At 49.1% G+C, this 24204-nt stretch overlaps 2 protein-coding genes and 1 long non-coding RNA gene across 6 annotated transcripts; 1 reads left to right on the top strand and 2 right to left on the bottom strand.

Moving 5' to 3' along the window:
• Nucleotides 1-1037: 1037 nt before the first annotated feature.
• On the bottom strand, nucleotides 1038-8212 carry LOC118509778 (proton channel OtopLc). 3 transcript variants are annotated; one of them, XM_036050920.1, is made up of 5 exons: nucleotides 5450-5958; nucleotides 3449-4024; nucleotides 3155-3372; nucleotides 2695-3081; nucleotides 1038-2620 (listed from the first exon to the last, which is right to left on the bottom strand). In XM_036050920.1, the coding sequence occupies exons 1-5, from the start codon at nucleotides 5530-5532 to the stop codon at nucleotides 1533-1535; spliced, it is 2352 nt and encodes a 783-aa protein (XP_035906813.1). In that variant the 5' UTR covers nucleotides 5533-5958; the 3' UTR covers nucleotides 1038-1532. The 3 variants fall into 3 exon arrangements, with proteins under 3 accessions (XP_035906813.1, XP_035906819.1, XP_035906826.1); XM_036050926.1 differs by lacking the exon at nucleotides 5450-5958 and adding an exon at nucleotides 7282-8212 and having other exon boundaries at nucleotides 1220-2620; XM_036050933.1 differs by lacking the exon at nucleotides 5450-5958 and adding an exon at nucleotides 4609-5417 and having other exon boundaries at nucleotides 1220-2620.
• LOC118509856 lies at nucleotides 2132-18371 on the top strand. Its single transcript, XR_004905945.1, has 4 exons — nucleotides 2132-2255; nucleotides 2358-2634; nucleotides 9605-9654; nucleotides 17586-18371. It is a non-coding gene; the product is annotated as an uncharacterized LOC118509856 (long non-coding RNA).
• Nucleotides 10141-15003, bottom strand: LOC118509806 (proton channel OtopLc-like). Of its 2 annotated transcripts, none has more exons than XM_036050952.1 (6): nucleotides 13606-15003; nucleotides 12696-13076; nucleotides 12409-12629; nucleotides 12189-12338; nucleotides 11724-12008; nucleotides 10141-11413 (listed from the first exon to the last, which is right to left on the bottom strand). In XM_036050952.1, exons 1-6 carry the CDS (start codon nucleotides 13626-13628, stop codon nucleotides 10473-10475), a joined length of 2001 nt encoding a protein of 666 aa, XP_035906845.1. In that variant the 5' UTR covers nucleotides 13629-15003; the 3' UTR covers nucleotides 10141-10472. The 2 variants fall into 2 exon arrangements, with proteins under 2 accessions (XP_035906845.1, XP_035906854.1); XM_036050961.1 differs by lacking the exon at nucleotides 13606-15003 and adding an exon at nucleotides 13185-13576.
• Nucleotides 18372-24204: the final 5833 nt, after the last annotated feature.

Below are 24204 nucleotides of genomic sequence, written 5' to 3'. Positions count from 1 at the left end.
GTCCAGAGCACTTGCTTCCATTTTTAAAAGGTAAGCCTAAGCTTAATATGTTGTTATCCTAAGTTGGTGCTGTCCACACAAAGGCGTTCTATCCTCACATCGATGCTTAAAATGTAGCTGTATCATTACTTTGAAGCTCAGCGGTCACAAAGTAGCGCTGTTCTAACTTTGCACCTATTCCTGCGTTAGAGTCGTGTGCCCTTATAAAATATCTCTCAAGTGAGACACTAGATAGTTCTGCCTTTACAGAGAAGTAAGTAAATTTCTGACCTCATAAAGTAGTTCTTTCCTGACTATAAAGCTCTATCCTTCTATAGCAGCTGTGTCCTTACTGTGAAGCGCTGCAGTCACAAAGTAGCTTTTGCCCCACCGTGAACCGCTATTCTGTCCACTCGTTGAAGATCTGGACTCGGGCCTCACTTTGAAGTCCTGCCCTTTGCTTAGGAGGCTCTGTCCTCATTATGATGCTTTGCCATCACATTTACCTTACCAAGGTGGCTTTGTGCACTCTATAAGTTCTTCACCCGCAGTGAGTTCGGAGGTCCTAGTAGAGCGTAACAACAAATTCATTATTTAAGCAGACATCTTTTCTAATTATTTTAATTGAAGAAGAGGCGCACGAGGTCTCAGAGAGCCAAAGCCTCTCTAAATAAGTTGAGTTGTCTCAGTCCAACAAGAATTACGTTGCCGACCCCTGTTCTTGACTCATTACGCGAAAAAGAGAAGGAATTACTCTGACCTCGCTCTCTCTGTCTCTCTCTCTCTCTCTTTCGTCAAGATGCACTTGTGATCCTTTTGCGCAATCACATCATTGCAATGGGTCGTTTCCCGGCCCATATCTATCATCTGCACATATCGCACGCATCGCCACACAGACACACTTGTCGTAGCAGCCGAAGGGACACCGAAGGACCGTAAGAGGAGGAGATGGTAAGAACGGAAGAAACCGATAAATCAATGGAGGGATTGTTTTTTTTCTGTAGTGTCTCGAACGGGTGACGGGACGTTCGGCGCTCAATAACTCGTACCCATTCGAGTCGTTTAACGAAAACATCTTTATTATCGAAAACAAACAAAAAACACACATACTAAAGAGACACTTCATCCTCATGGCTGTGCTTGGGATTGAGGTTAGGTTGCTCTCCTAAATTAAAACCAAAAAAAAAGAAACTGAAGAGAAAACAAAAAACGACGAGCTCGTAACGCGAGCTATAATACTGCTTATTTCAATATTTAGTGGAAGAATAATCCCTCACTGTGGGAGAAGATCGACAGTGGTGACACAGAGGCGTGCGAATGCTCTATCGAGAACCGTCGCGGAAGTACGTTCGATTAGCTTAACACTAGGCGTTTAAGTCACAGGCGGCCATCTTGGGACCAAGAATATTTCGTCTATCCTTCTAAGCTACTGGGCTGCTAACGGTGTGCTTTTGTGTGTGTGTTCGCTCTGGACACCAGTCTCGTCTTTACTATCTACAATGTTGTACCAGTCGTCACCACTGCTGCTACTGCAACTACTACTCCTACTACCACTAATGATGATCGTTGATCTTCACCTTGTACGTCGATTTCCACACCTCAAACAGACAGATCGTCGAGTGGAACCGGTAAAAGATGGCGAGCGGCATCGACACGTGCGTAATCACCGTCCAGGCCCAGGTGCCGAAGAAATCGAGATGAGACGGCCGGAAGCTGGCCCGTCCCTTAATCAGCGTGTTGATGAACCACATCGCCATGTTGGCGACCAGCAGGAAGGTAACGATCTCCCTGCCCGGTTTCGTGCGGTTCTGCTGAGCACCGCGGCACTTGCGCCAGACCGCGTTCAGGATAAACAGCGTCTGGATCGAGGTCTGTATGAGGCTGAACAGTTCCGCCACCAAGCCTTCCCTCGCTCCCGGCACACCCTGCTTCATCGAGAAGTAGCTGCCGACGATACTGAACATCCCGTACACGTACACCCCCGTTTGGGCCAACACCAGCAGCGTACAGTCGAGACTGATCGACCCACTGTGATGGTCGTTCTTCTTCCGCTGGTACTTCAGATCACGCATCTTCAGCATGGCGACCACCACCGCGACCGCTGTCAGTGCGTACATGAGCGTTTCCGCGATCGTCACTTCCTGGATCGCGAAGTACTCGTATCCGGGTTCGTCATACAGCACGAAGTACATGATGAGACAGATGATTGTGAGGACCGTCAGCAGGATACCGCCAAACATGCCCCGATGTGCCCGGGAACAGTCGACGGAGAAATGGTGAGCACTCTTCGAGCCGGCTCCGGTCTGCACCTTGATCGAGCTGCGGCGTGTACGATCGATCTCTGCAATCGTTTTAACCTTCTTCCACATCTCGTACAGGATGACGGCACAGATGAGCGAGTACTCGATCGTGCAGGGAAAGAGAAATGGGGATACGTTCTGGACGAGCGATCCCATTATGTTGGTGCGTTGACAGTCGACGTACTCTGCTGCAGGTTCGGTGGCACGCCGGACCAGTGTGTGATTGAGGGCGGCATCTAGCAGCTCTTCCGAAGAGTCTGAAGTTGTGGTCGTGGTGGAGACAGTGCTGGTTGGCGTTGATGCGGCCGTAACTAGCGCTGTGTAGGTGTCCAGTGCATCACCTAGAAGGTAACAGGTAAGTGACAATCATTATTACTTCCCTGTGTTCTACACCCGTTTGCCTCACACTACCTACCCTTGTGATGTGCCGTATGGGCAAGATGGTGGATCTCGTGCTTTGTCTCCTCCACCAACACGTACAACCACTCGCACAGATTCGTCGCGACCATATGCATTAGCCCAAACCTAGCAAACACCTTATGTCTGGCCATATCCAAATCGGACGTGTTCAGAAAGATGAACTGCATCTGCACCAGCGACAGCAGCATCCGGGCGGCCGGCGTTAGTGCGATGAAGATGCTAGAACATCCGGGTGATGCGTTCAGCTCGAAGTACTGTCCAAACTCGAGCCCCGAGTACACCATCGTACCGATACCGAACGCGATAGCACCGACCCGCAGATAGAAGCTACCAAAGTGCGGTATGCGCTTCTTCGTCGAGGAGCTACTGTTCGTTTTCTCATCTGCAGAGGTTGTAGAGGTGCATTTAGAACGGACGCGTGAAATAGTTTCGGTTCCGGAGGTCCTCATACTTACGATAACTCTTGATGAGGGTTAGCACTGCACGTCGTCGCATCGTGGAGGCGTACACGAAGATCACAAACGCGATGCTGACGGTGTAGAGAAACAGGTAGAAGCCCTGGTAAACGTTGGCCGGTATCTGGGAGGATAGAATCTCGGTGACCGGTAGCGCAATACCGAGGATGACGACTATCTTTGCGTACAAAGCGGATAGAGCTGTACTGAGTGCATCACTGTTGGCGGAAAGGTGAACTCAGTATAGAGTATCTAGAATAGCTTTCCGGATTGGTTGTCTCGGTTCGTACTTACTCTCCAAAGCGTCTGTTTTTACGGCGCGATTCCAGTGCCTGCTCACTCAGTGGTCCACTCGATGGTGGCAGCTGGCTTAACGACACTTTGCTGCCCATGTTTGACTCAATATCATTGTTGTGATGCCGTCGCCCAGGCAACCAGGCCAGCGATCCTCGACGAATGGCAGCCATCAGTGATGGTTTCGTGTGTCCATGGCCCTCATGCGCGACAGAGGACGAACGTCGGCCGGATGTGTACGTTTCACCACCTCCCCCACCATTCCGCCGCGATTCCAGATCTTCCGGTATTTGATCCAGCATCGTACTGGACCCATGATGCTGATGGTTGTGATGGTGATTATATTTGACCGGCATTGTCTTCGCGTTGCTCAAGATCGAACCTCCCGATTTGCCTAGCAGCTGTATCCCGCTGTCCGGGTCGTGATCACCTTTCGGCACGGACAGATAGTTACTGTCCTTGGCGAAGCTCAGTACCGGCTGAGCATCGTCTTCGTTGTGGGGGCTGTCCGCTTCCTCGTCAACGGTGGCGGTAGCTGTTTCGCCGAGTGACGCTAGCTCACTTTCTAGCTGCTCACTGCTCCCGGGACAGTCACAGGTGTAGGGTGAAAACGAAGAAGGGAAATGAAATGATAAACTCGATAAGTCGATAACCCGAAATCGACTCTACATCAAGCGTTGATGATGATGATGATGGGGTGAGGGTAGATTAAATCGCAGAACTGAATTTCGCAAAAACGTGACCAAGTCGAGTAGTCGTGATCAACTGAAAGGTGCACGCACGTTCTACCCGATGCCTGATTGACTCAGCCAATCGATTATCGGGTCCCTTATCTCGGTTCCCGCTTCTGTGTGGCACGGTGTGGAATGATTCGTTCGCTACCGGGCAATTGGACGCTTCGGAATTGCGCAATAGTAGGCCTTTATCTCTGGACAAGAAACCGGTTCGTTCTGCTGGAGAATGCTCCAGAACGCGCTACCTACATCTAGAGGCTAGGTAGTCAGGTAGTCTATCGCAGGTAGTTGATAGGAGAAAGTTTTTTCGGAAGCCTCGCTCACTCTCTCTCTCTCTCTTTCTCCCTCTCTCTCACTCTCCGTTCTGTATGACTTTCGCTAGCAGGTGTTATCGCTATTCCGCTTCCACGCTTCCACTCAACTCACCTGCGCGCTACCTTGAAGAACTAGTGCCTGTACTTTGTCCGTCACGCGTTTGATCGATCGGGTGTTGTGCTCTTCCAAACTTATCGCAAGATGTCCCAGCAGCACGAGACCCGGGACACACCCGGGGTAAGAAAAACGTCCGCGTGTTGAAAGTGTAAAACATTAACTGAACACCGATAGGTGCTTGACGGTACCGCAAAACAATCGAATCACATTCGAAATGGACCTTATCAGGTTCTGCATCCCTTTCAGGAGCGAGGAAGCAAAAACAAAAAAAAAAAAAAAATAGGTAGAAGCGAACCCAATCGATTCCACTCCGGTGTATACGGTGGTGGACGCACAGATTGCATACCCTGCGATACCCCGCGCCAGTGTTGTTCGCCAAAAAGATAACCGATCGGGGGACATAATAACCTGCGGGACAGGTTAAGTGGTAGCGGGCAATCAGTTTGGCAAACAGTTTGCAAAATGGCAGACGACTCGTTAGCATCGGATCTATACAGGGGGGTGGGTAGAGGAGGTCGTGCAGGTGGAGAAGGAGTCCGAGAGTAGATGCAAATTGTCCGCTGTACTGAGGTGTGATCCTCAACAAAAAAAAAAAAAACCGCTCATCACGCTTCTGACGAGTGATACCACGTACAGTTACTTCAGACTCCAGTCGGTACTTAGCGTCATATTTAGGTTTGAAATTGAAACAGCTCGGTTGTGCTTAATCGCTACTTCTGCAAACACCCTAGGCCTGAAGGATAATGGTAATGATTGTGTGACGGCTGGACGGGCTCTCGACGCCTTTATCGACGCTAATCGATCGCAAACTTCTATTAGGAGCAGTAGTGTTTACCTCTTTGCGATCGGTGCCCGGACGGTCGGTCGCACCAACGGTTTGACGAATGGGCCGTCCATCGGCAACTCACCAACGATCATGGCGATTGCGCTTTAGCAGGGCGAACCCCGCGTGTGATACACCGGTGGTTTTGCTTCACTACCCTTAGTCTGCCTGTCACCTACTTGTCACTGGTGACCATGATGCACTTTGGCGTTCTGTTGGTGTTTTTGTTGTTGCTGTGAGGCGAAGCCCGCCGAGCACGTGCCAACGAAGGCGTGCGTACACGCGTGAGTGCAATTAAGTCGCCCGCTCTCTCTCTCTCTCTCGCACAGTCTCTATAAACACCAACCACACACTCGGACTTTCTCTCGCAGTAACACTTGCGGACTCACTGTTAAAACTGTGTAATCGAGGCGCCCCGGGTGCACGCCGAACGCAACGGGGGTGAAGGGAGAGTAAGGAGAAACAAAAAAAAAAAAATGGTTGATGATGTGCAAAATGCGCCCTGCGACGCGCAACTAAGTGCGCGTATCGCACTCACACGGTCTTTTATACAGAGGTGAACTACCCTGTGCACCGTTTACGTCCTCCGCCTCCACCTCCACGCCACCTGCCGCCCTGCCGTCTTATTGCCGCCCATTCCGTCATCTTGGCATCATGCGAATGAGTTAGACAATTAGCGACCCGCGACTGCGATTTATGTACAGCACCCCCTCCCCCCCCCCCGCCCCTCTTTGGCACGGGTCTCGTTTTGTTCTAGTTATTATTATTTTTTTATCAATGCATATTTACTAACACACACACACTCACACATTCATATATACCCGAGGCTGTTCATGGCACGCGTCGTGACGGTCCTTAAATGTCATCTTAAACGTAGCATTGATTGTTGGTTCCACAATAATGGGCGAGAGACTTCAATGCATGCATATAAAGGGTTCTCTTACGTTGTAGGAGGACCGAATTTGAAGAACTTCTGCTGGACGGGAGAATGGAACTGCATAGACTCGCTGGGTTATGCTAATTTTGGGGGAAAATCTAGAACTTTCGTGCAAGATAATAATGTATCCCGATCAATTCTACCTCCTGACCTCCTGACCTCCTGACCTTGCGTGGTCTGGTGAGAGCTTCAATTGAGGTTAAGGCACCTTCTGAAGCATCGACTTCAAGGTCCTTGAAGTTGATATCCGATAGCGGCACTTGAACCCGTCGTATCCCCATTCTGCAAGAGCTTTAAGTACCAGATTCTATTGCTGCTGCCAATATCCACTTGGAACACCGCTCCATACTTTCTTCAATATCCCCTCTAACAAGCACCTACTTACGAGAAATCTGCCCAATGTCTCTGGTACCCGAGAGCAACAATTATATATGTGGCGTAATTGATTAATCTTCACGCTATCCGGCAGTCGATCCACTTCACCGTATGCTCTGCGAAACACTTGTAAAGCTCATAAAATGTGTGCGCAGAATAATTCCCCTCGGAGATTAACGTGCGATTCAAGCAACAACAAAAAATCCTCGTGACGAAACACAGCCCCTTTTCTGTGTTGTATCAAAAATTCGATTCACTGTTTACATCTTCAAGCTAAACAGTGCTAGATCTAGATGACGAAACCGGGCACTGGTGAAAACATAACCCAACACAAATGGCATGGCAATTGGGGCAATCGGATTGCAATTGCGACGCTTGGCGGCGATAAGCACCACAGCGCCCGTAGTCTGCAAATGCACGTACAATCTGGGCGAATCGGGCGAACCTATCAGCTTAGACACACAAGCACGGTTTGCGGTTATCTCCGCTGGGAACGATGATCCCTTATCCTCCCGGCCTATGCTTACCCTACCTGAAGGAGACGGAGTTCTTCTTGAGCAGCTTGCCGCCCGTACTGCCGGGTGTGCTGGGCGTAACGCTGGTGGACATGATGTGCGGCACTGCGCCGGTTCGGTTGAGCTCGTCGAATTGATGGTGCGGTTTTTAGCACGGGCACGGAATTTTAGAACAGCGTCACCAGCTCACCACCGTTTAATATGGACGCGTGAATGGGCACACGTTCCAGAACCTGGCACCGCTTTTATCGAGCTGAAGAACTGGTGCGTAAGACACCCGGTTGGTAATAGATAACAAGCGACGGAGTAGATCCACCCTCACTCATCACACAGGGGCACAGGGGCACGCACGCACAGCAGAAACCGCAAATCGGGTGGGTAACCGCCGTCGCCTATCTGTCCACCCCAGGAGGACGCACGGGTGTTTGGGATGTTTCAATCAGCAATCGGTGGTGGTAGTAAAGCCAATCAATTTCACTAATTGAAAGCCAACACGGCAGCGGGCAGAGCACGTCAGAGCGGTTGGACGCTACTTATTAGCGTTATCTAAGCCCGTGGTCTGAACGCAGATGTGGTCAAACGGCCGGGTTCAGGTTGAATGGTGCCGGGAAGGTGTCTCGGGTAATAAGGTTCAAGCGTCTACTGCTACGCCTGGTTAGGATGGGACACCAAGTACAAGGTAACAAGGCGTCATCAAGCGTGCGCGTGCGACAACGGACGTCCGTATTTTAGCGTTTCTTCTTCTACACCTTCTCTTGATTATCTCTTCCAGGTATGGAGAGTAAGGGTAGAATATGAGGGGGGAAGTTCCTTCCGTCCGGATGAAATACACAAATGCGCGTTATATATACACACACACACACACACACACACACCCTTTTCGTCTGTGGGTGGAAAGACTCACGGAATGACACGCGTCTAGTGCGACGATCGGATCCGACTGACACACGGGGGGTTACCGATCCTATCTCGTACGGTGGCTCGCCCGGTATTGCCTCGTGAGCGTACGCAGAAGACGGGGTGGGAGTCTTGGTGGATAGTGAGATAAAAAAGAAGTCCACCGCAGATATAGACAGAGCACGGTGCGAAGTCGCTCCAAAAACAAAAAAACGCAAGCAAAAACTTGGACCGGTGCGAGAGATCGCTAGTGGCACGAGCTCCATTTGGAGGTGTATGGCGAATCGGACACGGTCCGGGGCATGAAGGGAACGACTGTCAAAGGTGCGAATAGGCACGGCAAATACACGAGCTGCATGATCTTCAATCTCTGCGCCCCACAGCGGCGTGCTGCGTGCGTGTGTGTCAGCATCCGCAGCGTGACACTACATGATCGTGCGTGCCTGCCCCCCCTGCTCTCTCTCTCTCTCTCTGTCTGTCTCTGTTGTATCAAGAGAGCGAAAAGTTGGAACCCAAAACACGAGGACTCGCAGTGAATGGCGTTCTTGATGGCGGGGCAGGAAAAAAAATATATGGCGGTACCTTTGCAAGATGTATTAGGGCACAGCGTGCGACAAGCGTGCATTGACAACTCGTTCAAAGTTCAAGTTCATCCAGGTTCAGATCGCGCAACCGTACAGCCCGTCGCGTGCCACATCGGGTGCGAACGGGTGGCAGAGCATAAGAAGCAAACGGCTCAGACAAGTTGAAGAACACGAGCAAAAAAAAAACTGGTTCCATTACCCGCTGGCTCGCATGTCTCCTATTCTAGTGCAGCGTCGTATGTCTACGGTAGAGCGGTCTTGCACACTTTGGCTCACGTGATGTACCAGGTCATCTGAGCTATTGTGAATCAGCTGAGCAGATCTCAGAAAGGGTGCAGAGGGGTGGGGGGAGGAGAGAAAGAGAGAGAGAGATTCCGTCCCCCCAGACGCTATGTTTCGATGACGTCCGACTGTGGTGGTACGGTAGTGGAATGGGCCTCACCATAATATCGGAATGACGTCCGCGAATAGGCGTCGTCCCCTTTAAAACAGTACCAATAAACCAATAATCCATTATCAATCAATGCTCACAACGATAGGTTTGGGTTGTTCAGAACACGGCCATAATATCGGCCGCGTACCGCATCGTACACGGTTCCGGTGGAATTCGGTGTCTACACTTGGTGAGTGATATGCCACGCTAATTCTCGCACAATCATTCGCCCAACTCTCAACGGCTTTATCAAAAGCCGTCCAACGGCAATCGCAGTGGTTAATCGCGCAATACTTTAAGCGCGCCTTGAGGGCTTAAGCCTTCGCGAGACCCGAGACCGATATTAAACTGTCCGGATTGGATTATAGCTCGAGAGAAGTTCTCACCCCTCTTTCTCTCTCTCTCTCTCTCTCTTTCTCTCTCTAGTTGCTGGAATCCACTCGATCATCGTTTAGCCGACAGCAAATCAGTGACCGGTGAGTATACTTACCAATAACTAATTAACGATTAGTAGCGAAGTGCGTATCGATGCCCGCAAGCCCTCTGCCAGGGTACCAATTACCGGAGGACTCGCCCCAGCTTCGATCCCCCATTACCAGTTCGACCTGGTTTTGTGATTATAGCTTGCTTCTCGCTCGCTCTCTCATGCACCGTCTCGTTTTTCTTTCGGAAGGAAACGAAATACACGGCAGCTGCCCTGTCAGCGTACAGGGTTAAAAAGTTAATGCCGCCTCTACACGGTTGGTGCAATAACTTTATCGACAGCAGCAGCACCCTTTTGCTTAAGCCCTGCTTCGCTGAGATTGACATTTATTTTACCGCGTCGCTTGTGTACGGTTGATTGATGATGGGAAGCCGGCGGCAGCGGGATTTACTTCACATTGGAGTTGCTTGTCGTTCGTCTTGAAGTGCTAAGGGTTCGTTCTCAAGCGCTCAGGCTAAGAATGGTGGAGAGGGGCGTAAGGGTGTTTAAATTTGTTTGGCGCGTATTGCTCACTTTATTGCACTATTTCGAACGATTAGGATTTATTTACACTAAATATGATGGTGGTGATATGGGATTTTTCGTTTATAGCTCCAATAGCTAGTGGTTGTGCGTGGTGATATGACTAATGGAGGTGATGTTTGTTTTGTTGTTGTTGGGGGAACGCTACTTCCGATGCTGACTAACTGACAGCTTCGTTTGGCCGACACGCACGTATGACAGGACGGAGATGAGAACTCTCTTCTTGATGCAACGCACACATACACATCGACACACCTTAGTGGTACTCAGATAAGAGAGTAATACATACTACCAGCTCTCGTTGTACCGTGCCTTGTAGCTATTCTTCCAGATCTCAAACAGACAGATCGTGGAATGGAACCGGTAGAAGATGGCGAGTGGCATCGAGATGTGGGCGATGATGGCCCATGCCGCCGCACCGTAAAATCCCATCACAAGCGGCCGGAAGCTAGCGTTACTTTTGACGAGCGAGTTCACCATCCAGGCGGCTAGGTTCGCCACCAGCAGAAAGGTAACGATCTCCCGTCCCGGTTTGGTGCGATTCTGCCGGGCACCCTTGCACCGACGCCACCAGGTACTGAGCACGAACAGTGTTTGGAGTGAGGTTTGCGCTAGGGCGAGTACCTCCGATAGGATGGCCCAGTGAAGTAGCTGCCCGTGGGTATGGTACGTACCGATGATGGAGAATACGCCGTAGATGCAGATGCCGGTTTGCGTTACGAGCAGTAGATGACAGTCGATCGGTAGGGCGGCGGCCGATTGAGCCGAACATTTGGAGCGTTGGGTAACGACGCGAAGATCACGCATACGTTGCATCGCCATAACGACGGCGACCAGTGTTACCGAGTAGAGGGCGATCTCGTACACCACTATCTCGAGTGTGGCCGCATGCTGCAGATGGCGCTCCTTTCGCAGCACGAAGTACATGATGAGTACGATCAGCGTTAGGACGAGCGTTACGATACCGCCGAACATACCGCGCTGTGCGCTGGAACAGTCGATCGAGAGTCGGTTTGCGGGCCGGCCGGTGACGGTACGGTCGGAGGGGGCAGGTTTGCGGGTTGGGTCGGTGGTACGGTTCAACGCACTCCACAGCTCGTACAGTGTGAGGGCGCAGATGAGCGAGTACTCGATGGTGCAGGGGAACAGGAACGGTGCGGCATTGTGGACGAGCGTGCTCATGATGTTGGTGGTGCGACACTGTACGTCCGGCAGGTGTTGCTTTGATCCTGTGCCCGATGGTCCAGCCCAAACAGTGTTTGAGGCATTGGATTGTGTTGATTTATTGGGAGGCAAAAAAAGGCAAATACAGAATAGGTGAGGAGGAAAAGAGCAGCGGGCAGAGAGGATGGAGAACATCATTGTCATCAATCTGGGTACGCCCGTCCCATTCGAGCGTATATTGGAATGGGTTGTGGAGTAGGTCCAAAACAGGATGGGAAATTGAAGTTGTCACCTGGATGGTGTTACCGTGCGAGGTCCGCCCCCATTGTCATTCGCATACTTTGTATGCGCGTGTTGGTGTGTGTGTGTACGTACCTGTAGTTGCGTTGCCTGTCAGGTTGGTCTGCTGGTGCTGCTGCTGCAGGCTGTGGTCGAGGTGCACGATTTCATGCTTCGCCTCCTCGACCAGCACGTACAACCACTCGCACACGTTCGTCGCCAGCATGTGCATCAGACCGAAGCGGGATACGAATGCGTGCCGATCCAGCCCGAAGTCTTTCCCGCTCACGATGATGAACTGCATCTGGACCACGCACAGCAGCATCCGGGCGGCGGGCAACAGGGCGACCAGCAGATTGCGACACCCAGAGTCATCCGAGCCTGGAGAGAGAGAGAGAGAGGGAGAGAGAGAGAGAGGGAGAGAGAGAGAGCGGGAGTGGGAGGCGAAGTAAGCCGATCGATAATGATTATTATGCCGCAGGCAAACCCTCGGTGCGTCAGCCGTGCGTTAAATCGGTTTTTCATCCCCAATCCTTGGATACTGTACCCGGTAAGACTTACCGTCCAGCTCGAAGTATTGGCCAAAATCTAGGGCAGAGTACACGAGGCTTCCGATGCCGAACGCAATCGCACCGATGCGCAGATAGAACGAGCCACTGTGGGCGGCTGCGGCGGTGGTCGGGACCCGGACAACGGACGACTTCCGCTCATCTGCTAGACAGACAACGGAAGTGGTGAGCGGGTGGCAGGTGTTGAAAATTTATGATGGTAAAAACCTTACCTGCACACTGGGTAAGGAACTCGAGCTGGGTTTGCCGTCGCCAGCGGGCAATGTATAGGAAGGTGCAGAACAGGATGGAGACACCGTACAGGTAGAGGTAGAACGGTTGGTGGAAGTTGGCCGGTGCGGCACTGGCGACAAGCTCCGTCACCGGTAGTGTAACACCCATAATGATTAGAAGCTTTGCGTACAGTGCGGACAGTGCCGTGCCAAGCTGATTCCTACACATGCGGTACATCATCACAGAGGGGTTGAAAGTAGCTATTCTGTCGCGTAATATCGCTTACCTTGCTAAAATTCGATCCCGCTGCAACTTCCGACTCTCCCGATTCAGCTCATCCGTCTTGGTGGACACCTCGGAGAATTTGCGGCTCAGTGACAGTTTGCTGCCGTGTTTGCGTATCAGATCGAGAAAGATGCGCTTCTGGGCACCGAAGCTCGAGAGTCGTCGACGCGGTTCGTACAGGCTCGGGGAGTGGGATCCACTGCGGTTAGGGTTTTTCGCGTAGTGGTAACGTTCCACCAGCTCCACACTGTCCAGGGTGCCTCGGCGACTCTGGAGAGGTGATGGACGGGCACTCGCGGCTGCCGAACTTGCCTCGGAGATATCTCGGTGGGGACCTCCCTTCGAACCGGCGATTCCTCCATCGTCCGGCGGTGGATGGACCCTAAGGTGGGACGAGAAATCGAGAGATAGCGGAGGGCGAAACTAAGTACAAACCATCCCCATCCGAGAAAAAAAAAAACAAAACACTAGCTCTTGTGAGCCTACACACCGAAGCTCAGGAACTCGCATGACGTTTGGAGTTTTGGGCGAAATGTGCGCGAAATTCTAGACGTTCCAATCGAGCTCCGACGTGCAGCTCGGAACGCTATCGACTGGCAGTGATCTGTTTTGTGTCGTCCGGAAGTTTATCCAGCTCGGCGACGCCATTTCACCCAAACCTCACATCACCTCGCCATCTTGGAGAAGGGACCCGGCGAGCGGTAACACATCTAATAAGCCACTCGAATGGCTGATCACGCAAAGGCGTGCTAATTGGCAAGGCAAGCGGTATGGTCCGAGTGTGATCCTCCCTGTTCCTCCCTGGGTAGGGTAGTCCCCAACGAAGATCTGGAGCCGGCTTGCTGTGGTACGCTAGACGACATTGAGTAAGGAGGCACTGTTGAGACGGTTAAAACCGGATCAAGCCCTACCTTGAAGTTGCCGCTCCCGGCATGTCCGTATCCTTCTGCTGCGTTGAAGGTAAACTACTAAGCCTTACACGTTACACACACACACACGTGGGTACGCAGCCACCCCAAACAAAACAGAACCACGTCGCACGCTGAGTGGTCTCCGTTAAAAATCCGCCGAAGACTTCCAATCGGCGTCAACCATAAACATTAACTGACAGCCGTGCGCGCGTTTTTTGGGAAGGGGCCGAAGTTTTTTGTTTGGTCATTAGTCGAAGCCCTCGCGCCAGGTCGGCCGGCTCGACGCCACACCATAAACAAGCGTTTAACGCGTGTGCGAGCGAGCGAGTGTGTACGCCACCGTGAGTGACCTGAGCGGCTAGGTGAGCTGAGCGTCACCGGGCTGAAGTTATCAAGGGGCCTGATAAAAAAAAGCAAAATTCCGCAGGACGCGTGCGTTAACTTCGTCAACCACGGGTGGAAGTCGGTACGGCCGCGGTGACTGACTGCCTGTCCGATGCTATGCTAATTAAACTAGCCTGATAAAGAGTTTATAACATAGTTATTTGTTGCGCTCGAGGCCGAGGTGTACATTTTCATTACCGCACGGCCTGCTATCTTCGAAGGCCAGCAACCGTGGTACGGGAGCATAAGGGAATGGCGACTAACCAGACTCACACACCGTACCTATAGTGTGGGTTCGCAGTGACAGCCTCGCAGGAGTGCGCAGAGTGTCGACGGTAGGTCTGGCACAACGACAGGTCCGTGTGCCAGTGCTCATCATCATCATCAGTAGTAGTAGCAGCAGCGGCAGCAGCAGGTGTCACAGGGTGTAGTTGAGGCTCGGTGGTGAAGAAGCGGACAGTCCGATTTGATTATGATAGCGCAGCAGCGTACCAGCGAGAACCGTACTTATGAGTTCGCAGCTGAAATAGTCTTTCTGGTGACGGAGAGCCTTCAACAGGGGGTTAGCAAAGGTAATAGGTAGGGACGGTGTGTAATTCGCGATTTCATGAAACGTTATGATTGAGTTACACGTTACACGCTTCCGATGCACTTGAGACCGGACCGAACTGCACGAGGTGCGATGCTTTTCGCATCTCGTGCTTCTTATGCGTCTTCTTCTAGCTTTCCTGTTGGGCACGTTGTTGAATTTCGCTTTATTGGCGACCCGTTTATCGCGATCGTGATAAAAAGGCAGCCACCGCTCAGTCCGCCTTGCTGCCCGCTGTGACGTGTATGTGTGTCGGTGACGGCTGTACTGAGCGATGGTCTAATGCATCCGCGAAATGCGTTGTGTGCGCTCTGTCTGTTTGGATCGCGTGTGTATGCACTGCTTAATAGCCTTAATTCGACTGTCGTAATTTTATTAGCATCCACACCCGTAGACACCGCCTTCTACACCAGACCGAGAGCCTCTGTCCAGCCTTGTACATGACTGTTGACGTACTGCGGTGGGTCCGGTGACCGGTAGCGACCAACTAACAGTGCTGTTTTAAATAGCACCACCTCCACCTAACCAGTCATAATCGGTATTTGTTTTCCCGTTTTTTGAAAGATGAACAGCAAACTTCCTGCCTAGCGTATGGTGGTACCTTGTTGGAACAGGGTTTACATCATCGGGCGTGTATCTTATCAGAGCTATTTGGGGTGCTGGTTTTGTTGCTTTATACAATGTTTCTTTTGCCGTGTTCTTATAACCTGCTACTGAAGAATTTCTAACATCATGACGTACAACACCGACGTACGAGGTTTTCTTTATTTCTTTCATACATGTCGGCGCTAGGGATACTAGCGCCATGAGGCATCTCTTCAACAAGCGTTGATTATTCTTGGTGGAGAGGAAGTTATTTGGAACAATTTTCAAGAATTCTATACTTGAACCACTGGAATTCTAGAACCTAAGAATATCTGGAAGCTAATATGAAGACAATGCTTCTATAATCCCCTCATCTAATTTATCTTAGTATCGGTGGAGAAGAAGGAATTGAGAACAATTCTAATCAAGTCTTTACTCGTCAAAATCTTAGCAACATCAAACGATACATTAGGCTTTCAGTTTCCAAAAACATAACACAGCATAAATATTGAAGACTAACGAAACATTACACACGCTTGGACAAATGTTGGAGAAGGATCCACTTGAAATCGTAAGATATGGAGAATTCTCAAGAAAAGGTAGATCCTACTATTAACAAAATGCTTTCTAATACCTTCAATGAATGTCCCTTGTATGTCCATGGTGGAAATAATCATTGGGAACAATGCTCAAGAAGTTTCTACGCCTAAAAATCTTTGCTCTTATTCTAGGCGAGGTAGAATTTATCAGGAGCAGTTCTCAAAAGTTATATCAACCTAAAAATCTACAGGTTCACCGGAATTTTAAAAATAAATAGAAAATCGGTACAGAAGAAGGTGTTGAAAATAAAAGGTTCTCAAGTCTGTACAACTCAAAAACTTCACTGTGCTTACATTACCCGAGGTACATTACTTCTATGGCTGTAAGTATGTTAGGTCTTGGCCTGCCATTTCTGATTTTCGTGACTTCGTCTACCTGTAACTGGATGGACAGTCCTGTCTGCTAGAAACTAATCAAATATAAAAATAATATACATAAATCTGATGGCATTCCTTCTAGAAAATAGAGTTGAGGAAACAGTTCCTAATTACTTCCAAAAATGTCTTTGAATCTTGATGGAGGAGACTTCACTGGGCACAACTCTTAATAAGTTTGTTTAACTTGAAATCTTCAGATGCAATGAATTTCTCGCAACAAAATCTGTTGACTCAAAACTTTTTATTTCCCCTAATAAATGTCTCCTATTCTTGGAAGAGAAAAAGTCATTTGAAACCAATTATCTTCGAAAATCTCTCTCTTTCTGTTTCTTTCTTCTTGGCCTAAAGATCTCTTTCCTAGTTCATGCCTGCCATTTCTGGCTTACCGGACTTAATTATACCACGTAGTTGGATAGTCAGTCCACACTACGGGGGAAAGGCCCAGATGAGATTAGAACCCCAGTCCTGTCATATGAAGACCGACGCCATTGTCGCCTCTACCACCGCTCATCACCGAGAATGTACTTTTACAAATCTACAGATATTCTAGAAAAAGAAATAACCTCGTTTTGAGGAAACACATTCACAGAAACAAAGTATTGTTGGAGTTAAGGTGGCGTCAGGAGTCATTGAGAATAATGTTGTACACATCGACAACCCCAATAGAACGAAATTTTCTCTAAAAAATGTAGAATCTACTTTTGAGATAAGGCTTTCAAGAAGTTTCCGCAAATATATATTATTCTTTGTTAACAAGTAACATTTGGGAACAATTATCAAAATGGCTGTACATCTCAAAATCATCAGATATCTCATAATTCTAAAACTTGAGTTCTAGAACTTAGTATCGAGGAACAGATGTCTAATGTCTTCAACAAATATCACTTATTCTTGGTACGGATGAAGTCTCTCTCTCTCTCTCTCCATCTCTTTCTCTCTATCTAGCTTACTAGACATAATGATACCAGTTAGTTGGATAGTTAGTCCTCACTACGGTTATTGGGAACACAGAAGAAGTCATTGGGAACAATTCTCAACAAGTATACACACCTCCAGTATACTTACTCTGAATTCTAGAATCCTGAATCGCACTTTTATTGAGGATACGCTATCTACACCCTTCATGAAGCATCATGTGTGCTTGGCAGAGAATAAATCATTCGGAACAATTCTTACCATCTTTTGGTAGAGATCTTGGAATTGTAGACCAAAAAAGCATTTTCTTACTTCATTCAGCATATCTTTCCTGATGATATCAAAAAGTCTTGGAATTGCTAGTATTTTGGTTGTTGAGGAACTAACGTGTGCCTTGCAATCTTGATTGATTTCAAATGGCGGTGATAAGAAACCCTACTCAGTGCTGCTTCCAAGATAAAATTAGGCTCGAATCTTATGCGTAAGAAGCATTCCTCGAATCTAATGTCACTACTATTCCTCGTTTCTAGATATGCATCCAGTCGAATCGAAGGTGTCAGATATCGCCAATCGCTACTTCGCCAATCGCTTCAACCTACAAGTAATCAAACTAATCTTTACTGCCTACTCAACAACCGGAATCAAAGCAGCTGGTGCCGCGAAGCTTCAAATTCTCCTCGAACTGATCTCCCCAACAATGCTACCCAGTAATGTATCAAAAGGCTTACCAAACTATGAAATCAACTAAATGAAACCACTTAAATTATTGTAAACCAATTCACCCATCTACGGTGGATGGGGCCATCTTGAAAAGGGGAAGCGAGACATTGGACGGACCATTTTATCCAGCTTCCGTCCCACCGAGGAGCACGTCCGTTCGATACCACACAAAAGGGTAAAGTTACACACAACAGTACACACCGAACCGGACACCTGTTGCCTGTCAATTGGGTGTCATTTCAATGCCGTGCGGTTTTTAGCTTGGGCGAGAAAACTTTTCCACAAGGTACATTACATTTGCCAGCTCGGTGGGATCGAGCAGGAACGTAACTTCAACTTCGTGATGTAAACCGGGTGAAGGAGATAAGGGAAAAAAGGATTAGAAACCTTAGTCCAGGATGACAAAAGTTACGGTTTTTGACAGTTGGCTTAGTCAGTCCTGGATGTATGGATGTGAGTGGGAGGAAGACTCTTATTCACTAAGTAACCCATTTAGAAATTAATGCTACAATTGTGGCATTCAATATCTCAATCGGAGAGAAGCGTAATGCCGGTTTAAGCCTCATAACCTCAAAAAACCACCCGGATGATGCTCCTTTCTGCTCAGGATTACTTCTATTCTTGTGGGAGAGAGCGAGAGAAAGAGAGAGAGAATGGAAGAAGCGCAAGAATTCCACTCAATCTTTAAATAAATCTTAAATGGAGGAGCTGGCTTTGCCAGAATTTCCGGCAGGAACTTTCTTCTCCGCCCACAGAGTTCCGCGAGTTCTGTGCGCGTCTTTTTCTTTTACCGCGCGCTCCGTCAATATAGCACCCAAGGAACTGAATCCCGATTCCCGAAGAGCTATTCTGCAATAAACTAATTTCGTCCCGGGGGTTACCAAGCATCGGGGCGATGTTCCGCCACTGTCGTCGAAGGCGACGTCCCCCGGATTCGTCCCGGAAGTCTCTCGCTCTACGGGGTAGGCACGTGCGTGTGTGTGCGAGCGCAGGGTTCGCGAATGGCAAATTTAATCAAACTCCTGTGGCGGTGACGACACATCTCCTGGCAACCTTTACGGTGGGTACGCCGACTACGAAGCCTACGAAACGATGCTGAGCTAAGGTACCCCGGATGCTCTGCCATTTTGCTTGAGAGAAAAGTTTTCTTTTTGCTGTTGTTCGTTCCACCCCCCCCACCCTCTCGCCCAAATTCGGTTCAATTTATACTGTTTGCTTCGAAATATTTGCTTGCCGGCAGATGTTGCTGCTTATCAAAACGTTAATTTTGTCTACACTTCATCACTTGATTAGTAGCCCGGCCGCCCTGACGCGTATGAGTGTTGCCGATTTCTTGATGATGACACTGCCGCCGCCGTGCCTTATTCCGTGCAGGTTTCGTCGACAACGAATTGAAGATTTACTTGCGAGTCGCTTTTACAACACGTTAGCCAGCGAAACCCGATCCAGATAAGGCCTCGCCTCCAGTAACACAGTCTTCCCCCGATCACCGGCGTTTTTTTTTTGCTCCGGATATGTTTTGTTGATGATGTTCTTGTACCGAAGAAGCTTGTTCTTTTGATTATTAAGTTGTTTTTTTTTTGCTATCTTCCTCTTCTCTATACATTCTAAACGGTACACTTCAACCTTCAATAATTCGTGGCACGATATAAAAGAAACGAAGAAAAACGGAATACCATCCACGAACAACATAAGAAAAAAATGGCATATTAATCTCTCAAGCAGACGCTATAATCGGGGGTAAAGAGGTGTCAAAAGGCAGCACGCAACGAGCGCTAGGGTGTTCGGGCGCTTTCGAATTTGATTTGAATTACGTTAAATTGAATTATATTGTAGCTAGAGTGTGTAGATAACTGTGGGGTGTCAGTGTGTGTGGCCTGCTATTTTTTTTGCTCTCTCTCTCTCTCTCTCTGTCTATCTCATTCTCTCTATCTGTCTCACACTGCATCATTCATGCTTTTTCGTTCTCGTGTTGCGACTTCTATTACTTTGCCCTGACGACTTTAGCTCGGTCGTGTAATCAGGCAAAAATCCAATCAGGGTTCCCATTTCCGGGCTCCTCCCGGGCAACACACACACAGACAGTGTGTCATAATTATTTTCCTCACACTGTCTACCAAGCATTCTAAAGTGAACGGTTTTTGCATGTTGATGTCTTCTTGTATAGGTGCCTTTTTTTTTTGGTGTTGGTTGCTGGCTACCATCGGATCCAATCATAAACGATCCGTTTTGGACCAATAGTCCCCCGACGGCACTACCCGAAACAGGCCTGCTGCCCAACAGGGATGCTCTACTGTCACCGCGTACGTACACGGTGGCAGGATTCGGTCCAATTTGCGCAACGGTTCATCCCGGCGGGAGGTTGCTCTAGATTTCCAGTATGTGTGTGTGTGTATGTGTGTCTGTATGTGACCCATTCCCTGGTATATCTGAGCTTATCTGTGTACGATAGAGGAGAGTAGTTCCCAAACGGGCACTAATCACCGCAGGACGTGCGAAAAGCGTGGGCAACAGGGGGAGAAAAAAAAAGCCCACCCCACCGGAGGATACAGGGATCCGCACAACGGTGGAGCTACCGCTCTTTAATCCCAATTTACGGGACGGCAGCAATCGAACTGGTTAATGGTTTCGCATCCGGCCCATTTAGGGTCCGATGCGACAACGGACACCTGTGCGCGCGCGCTCCAGGGTGCCACCTGCATCACGATCTCGGTCGCTGCTTCTTGCGGAAGCACACACTGTGTCTTGCTGTGCTGGTTTGAAATTTCAAACGCAACTACTAACGTGTTGCACATGCTGCGCCATGGACACGAGCTTGGTAGACGAGGAGAGCAACAACAAAACGAAGCAAGCGAGCGAGCAGAGAAATTCCCGGAACCTTCACCGGAACGGCAGCATGCATATAGTGTGATGCGCACGATAACGACCGGGTACTACGGGATGAAATACGGGCCACCTTCCGAGATAACTACTAGGCAAGGTGTTGGGAAAACAAATTAGCACTGAGAACAAAAAACAAGAAACCCGCCAGAGTAGGATCACAGCAAAACTAAAAACCTACCGAGAACGGCAGGAAAAAAAGCATTGGTTCGCAGTAAAGTTTAACTGCTATCTGGGTTTTCACTCTACCATGGGGGAGAAAACTCGTCCTGCCCGACCAAGTGGAAATGAAGTTTAGTTTTCAATTGCTTCACTTGAGGTGGATAGCAAGAAACGTTTACCTGACATTTAAATGAGCAAACAAAAAGCGAGTTTTTTCGCCAAGTAGCGTTTAAAGAGCGCTTAACGAGCGGTAACGCTGCGCTTGAGCTCGTTAAGCGCAACCGTTACCTCTTTTTCGCCTTTTGTTTCGAATGCAACAAGTGTGAGACGCGACTCTATTAGGCCAGAAGGTTGGTAGTTGGTGCACACTTATATGCTGCTTAATAGCTTAATAATGGTGGAACACAAAATAGGAGGATTTTTTTCGTACAAAATGTATGTTAAGTAAAAGAAAAAACGATGTACTTACCTTGACCGTAATGGACATCTGGTTTTAAATTTTTATACTCACACAAACACATTTCGCACCCAAATACACACACACACACGCACAGTTACAGGAAATTTTACCGGAAATTGCACCAAACAGCTAATTTTGAAACACGAAAGTTTGTTTACTGCACCAATTTTATCACTTTCGGGAGGCGAAAGCCACTTAGAATAAATTAAAAAAAAGATCTCACACAGCCTAAGCGCTAGAATTTAGCAGAGACCTCTCCGGGAGTCTGGCCGTCTGGTAGCCTACCCTATCCCTACCAATCAGCTGGTTGGTCGTGCCGTTTTCTTGGCTGCCGTTTGGTTTGCGTTTTGGGGTGGTTGATTGGTGCTGTGTGCTGTCGCAAAAAAAGCGTCCCGGATCCCGGTGACTTCAACTCCAGACTGACGGACCGATCGGGAACCGCGCCATCAGCCAAGCCAAGTCCAGCTCTCTGCAACTTCAGCCGAGTTTGGGTAGCGGTTGGAGTGTTTGGTTTGGCTCCGGGAGGGAAGATTTTTGGGAACCGTTCGCTGGCGCGTCAACTATCGAACTGATGCTGCCTGGTTCGCATCCGTTTCCTTTACGATACCTTTAGGGTGCCGCGTGCACCGTGGTGGTAGTGGGTAGTTGGTGGTGGTGGTGGATATAATTCAGGATGCGAAGGTACGGGAGAACCGACCGGCCGGGATGCGACAGGTTGGTACAAAAACCAGGAACTCTCGGATGGTTTGAAGAAGCGAGAGCAAGATGCACGATGTGTGTGGTGCGAGATATGCGCTAGAACGCGATAGAATGCTGGGGAGAGAGCGAGAGAGTCTTTCGTGAAGTGCAAGAGAGTGAGCAGAAGCGTGAATACGTTGAAAAAGGATGCTTTTGCTGTTCTATGACTACTCACTAGCTACTACACAACTCCTCATCTTACTTTCTCGCTCTCTTCTTCTTCTCTTTCTCGCTCTCGTTCGCCAGCTTCACAATCTGTGATGTGATGTGTCCTGGCGCGCCATTATCTGCATGCTCCCGGCTTTTCATGTACTATATAATGTGGGCATCCAACCACCCATGCCGTGGACCGTGGATCCCTGTTTTAGTGGCTTCCTGCCTGGCTCCACCTAACCTCATTCTTCCTCCCCGTCCACCGGATTCTAGGATCTCTAGCCGAGTGGTCCAGAAAGGATGACAGGTGAGATGGGAGAATGCTGTTGTGTGTGTTGGGGAGTTTGTTTGGTGGCGCGAAACGGGTAGATGATAGGTGCAAGAAAAACATACCAATCTCCCTTACCGCCCGACCACTTTCTCACAATCCCCCCCCACCCCTCCTCCCCAAACATACGTAAAACACCTCTCCAATATTCTGTAGCTTCCGGCAGGAATGGTAACGACTCATCACCGCTCCACTACGTCACTCGTTTTTCTCGCTTACACTTGGCTTTTTCTCACACTCCCTGTCCCTATCTTCTCTTTCACGCACGGTAGTGTGCTAGTGCGAAATCAGCAAATACAGACAGGCATCCGGGTCCCGCGCTGGATGCTGGTTCGATGCGACGGACGACCAACAGGTTGTTTAGCTTTGGCGTGTTTGGTTTTTTGGTTTGGTCGGTTTGGTATTTGCCGACGCAACACGGCAAAGCAAATAGAACACCTCTTTCTCTTTTGCTCTACTGCGTGCACGTGCTCTCACTCTCTCTCTCTCGCGCGCGCTTTATTGAAAGGATACGTATTGGAGTGTACTAGACATTTAGGAGTTGACTAGAAAGCCAAAACGGAAAGAAAAAGGCTCAAAAGAAAGGATGCGTCCGTTACAACTTTTTAAAAATACTTTTCCTACTGAGTTTGGGTGGGCGAGAAAGCTTTTGTTTTGTTTTCCTGGACCAGAAAACGGATTGAAACACGGATCCCCGCATTACAGGAAGAGAGGTGTAGTAGGAGGAACAGAAGGGAGGGAAGGGAGGGGGTGGGAGTAGCGGGAAAGAAGGTCCTAAATGAAAACAATAATAAGAAACAATCGCCGCAACAACCACACACCGCGTGGAACCCAAAAATAGAAAATCGGAAAGACCCAAAACCCCTGAATGTAGGCAATTTCTGGTTGAACGACACAAAGCAGGCAGCAGCAGCGAACGAACAGTACGGCAAAAAAAGGATTGGCGCTATTTATTTGATCAATTTATTTCATTTCATATCGTGGAGGTTGGGTTTCCATCACCACCACCACCACCACCGGCGCCTAGCTCACACAATTTTCCTTTTTCGATTCTATTTCAATGACTCTTTTTTTTGCTCCGTACCGCCACCGCATTCGGGCGACATTTTTCCCATCAGGCGGCTCAGGCAGGTAATCGCTTTTGCACCCCTAAAATAACCTATTTATTCATCGCTCGGCGGGTTCTGCCGCTGCTCGGAAAAGCGTTTTCCCGGTCAAAGGAGGCTTAGAGAAAGCGGGGGGAGAGGGGAGGGGGAGGAGTGTTAGGGAGAGCGTGAGAGGGAAAGGGGGGGGGGGGGGTGATAGCGGAGTGAGGAAGAAAAATTAAAAGAAAAAATCTAGATTGTTACATCCGAAACCAGAAACCATGCTAAAAAAGGGGGTGGGATTTTCCTAGAGAAGGAGGAGAGAATGCAGAGGGTGAAGAGGGCGAGTCGGTTTACTGAGATATACAGAGGGTTGGTGAAGGGGTGGTAGTCACTTTTATTTATGTTGTATCTCACTTACCTGTACAGTCTAGGAGTTTTTCTCTCTCTCCCTCTCTCTATCTCACTCTCACTGATTCGCTCTCTCGCTTGCTTTCTCGCTTTCACCGTTGTTAATGTCATGTGTTGCAGACGCACACGCGGTTTCTCCTCTTATCTTCGAAACCGACCCTCCCACTCCCTTCCGCGTCCCTCCCATTCAACATATGCACACGAAAGGACAT

The sequence above is a fragment of the Anopheles stephensi genome, chromosome X (genome assembly GCF_013141755.1).
Source record: "Anopheles stephensi strain Indian chromosome X, UCI_ANSTEP_V1.0, whole genome shotgun sequence".
NCBI classification, from domain to species: domain Eukaryota; kingdom Metazoa; phylum Arthropoda; class Insecta; order Diptera; family Culicidae; genus Anopheles; species Anopheles stephensi.
The sequence above is the reverse complement of the archived record's forward strand: the minus strand, read 5'-3'. Positions and strand labels throughout refer to the sequence as shown.

Bases quoted from the DNA above. Each gene is read 5' to 3' on its own strand.
- LOC118509778 (XM_036050920.1), bottom strand. From the start codon at position 5,532: ATGATCGTTGGTGAGTTGCCGATGGACGGCCCATTCGTCAAACCGTTG. The intron at 3,373-3,448 runs GTAAGTACGAAC...TTCCGCCAACAG, and splicing joins AAAAACAGACGCTTTGGAGA to TGATGCACTCAGTACAGCTC. The intron at 3,082-3,154 runs GTAAGTATGAGG...CAACCTCTGCAG, and splicing joins AACCCTCATCAAGAGTTATC to ATGAGAAAACGAACAGTAGC.
- LOC118509806 (XM_036050952.1), bottom strand. From the start codon at position 13,628: ATGCCGGGAGCGGCAACTTCAAG. The intron at 12,009-12,188 runs GTAAGTCTTACC...CTCTCTCTCCAG, and splicing joins CCAATACTTCGAGCTGGACG to GCTCGGATGACTCTGGGTGT. The intron at 11,414-11,723 runs GTACGTACACAC...CATCGGGCACAG, and splicing joins GACAGGCAACGCAACTACAG to GATCAAAGCAACACCTGCCG.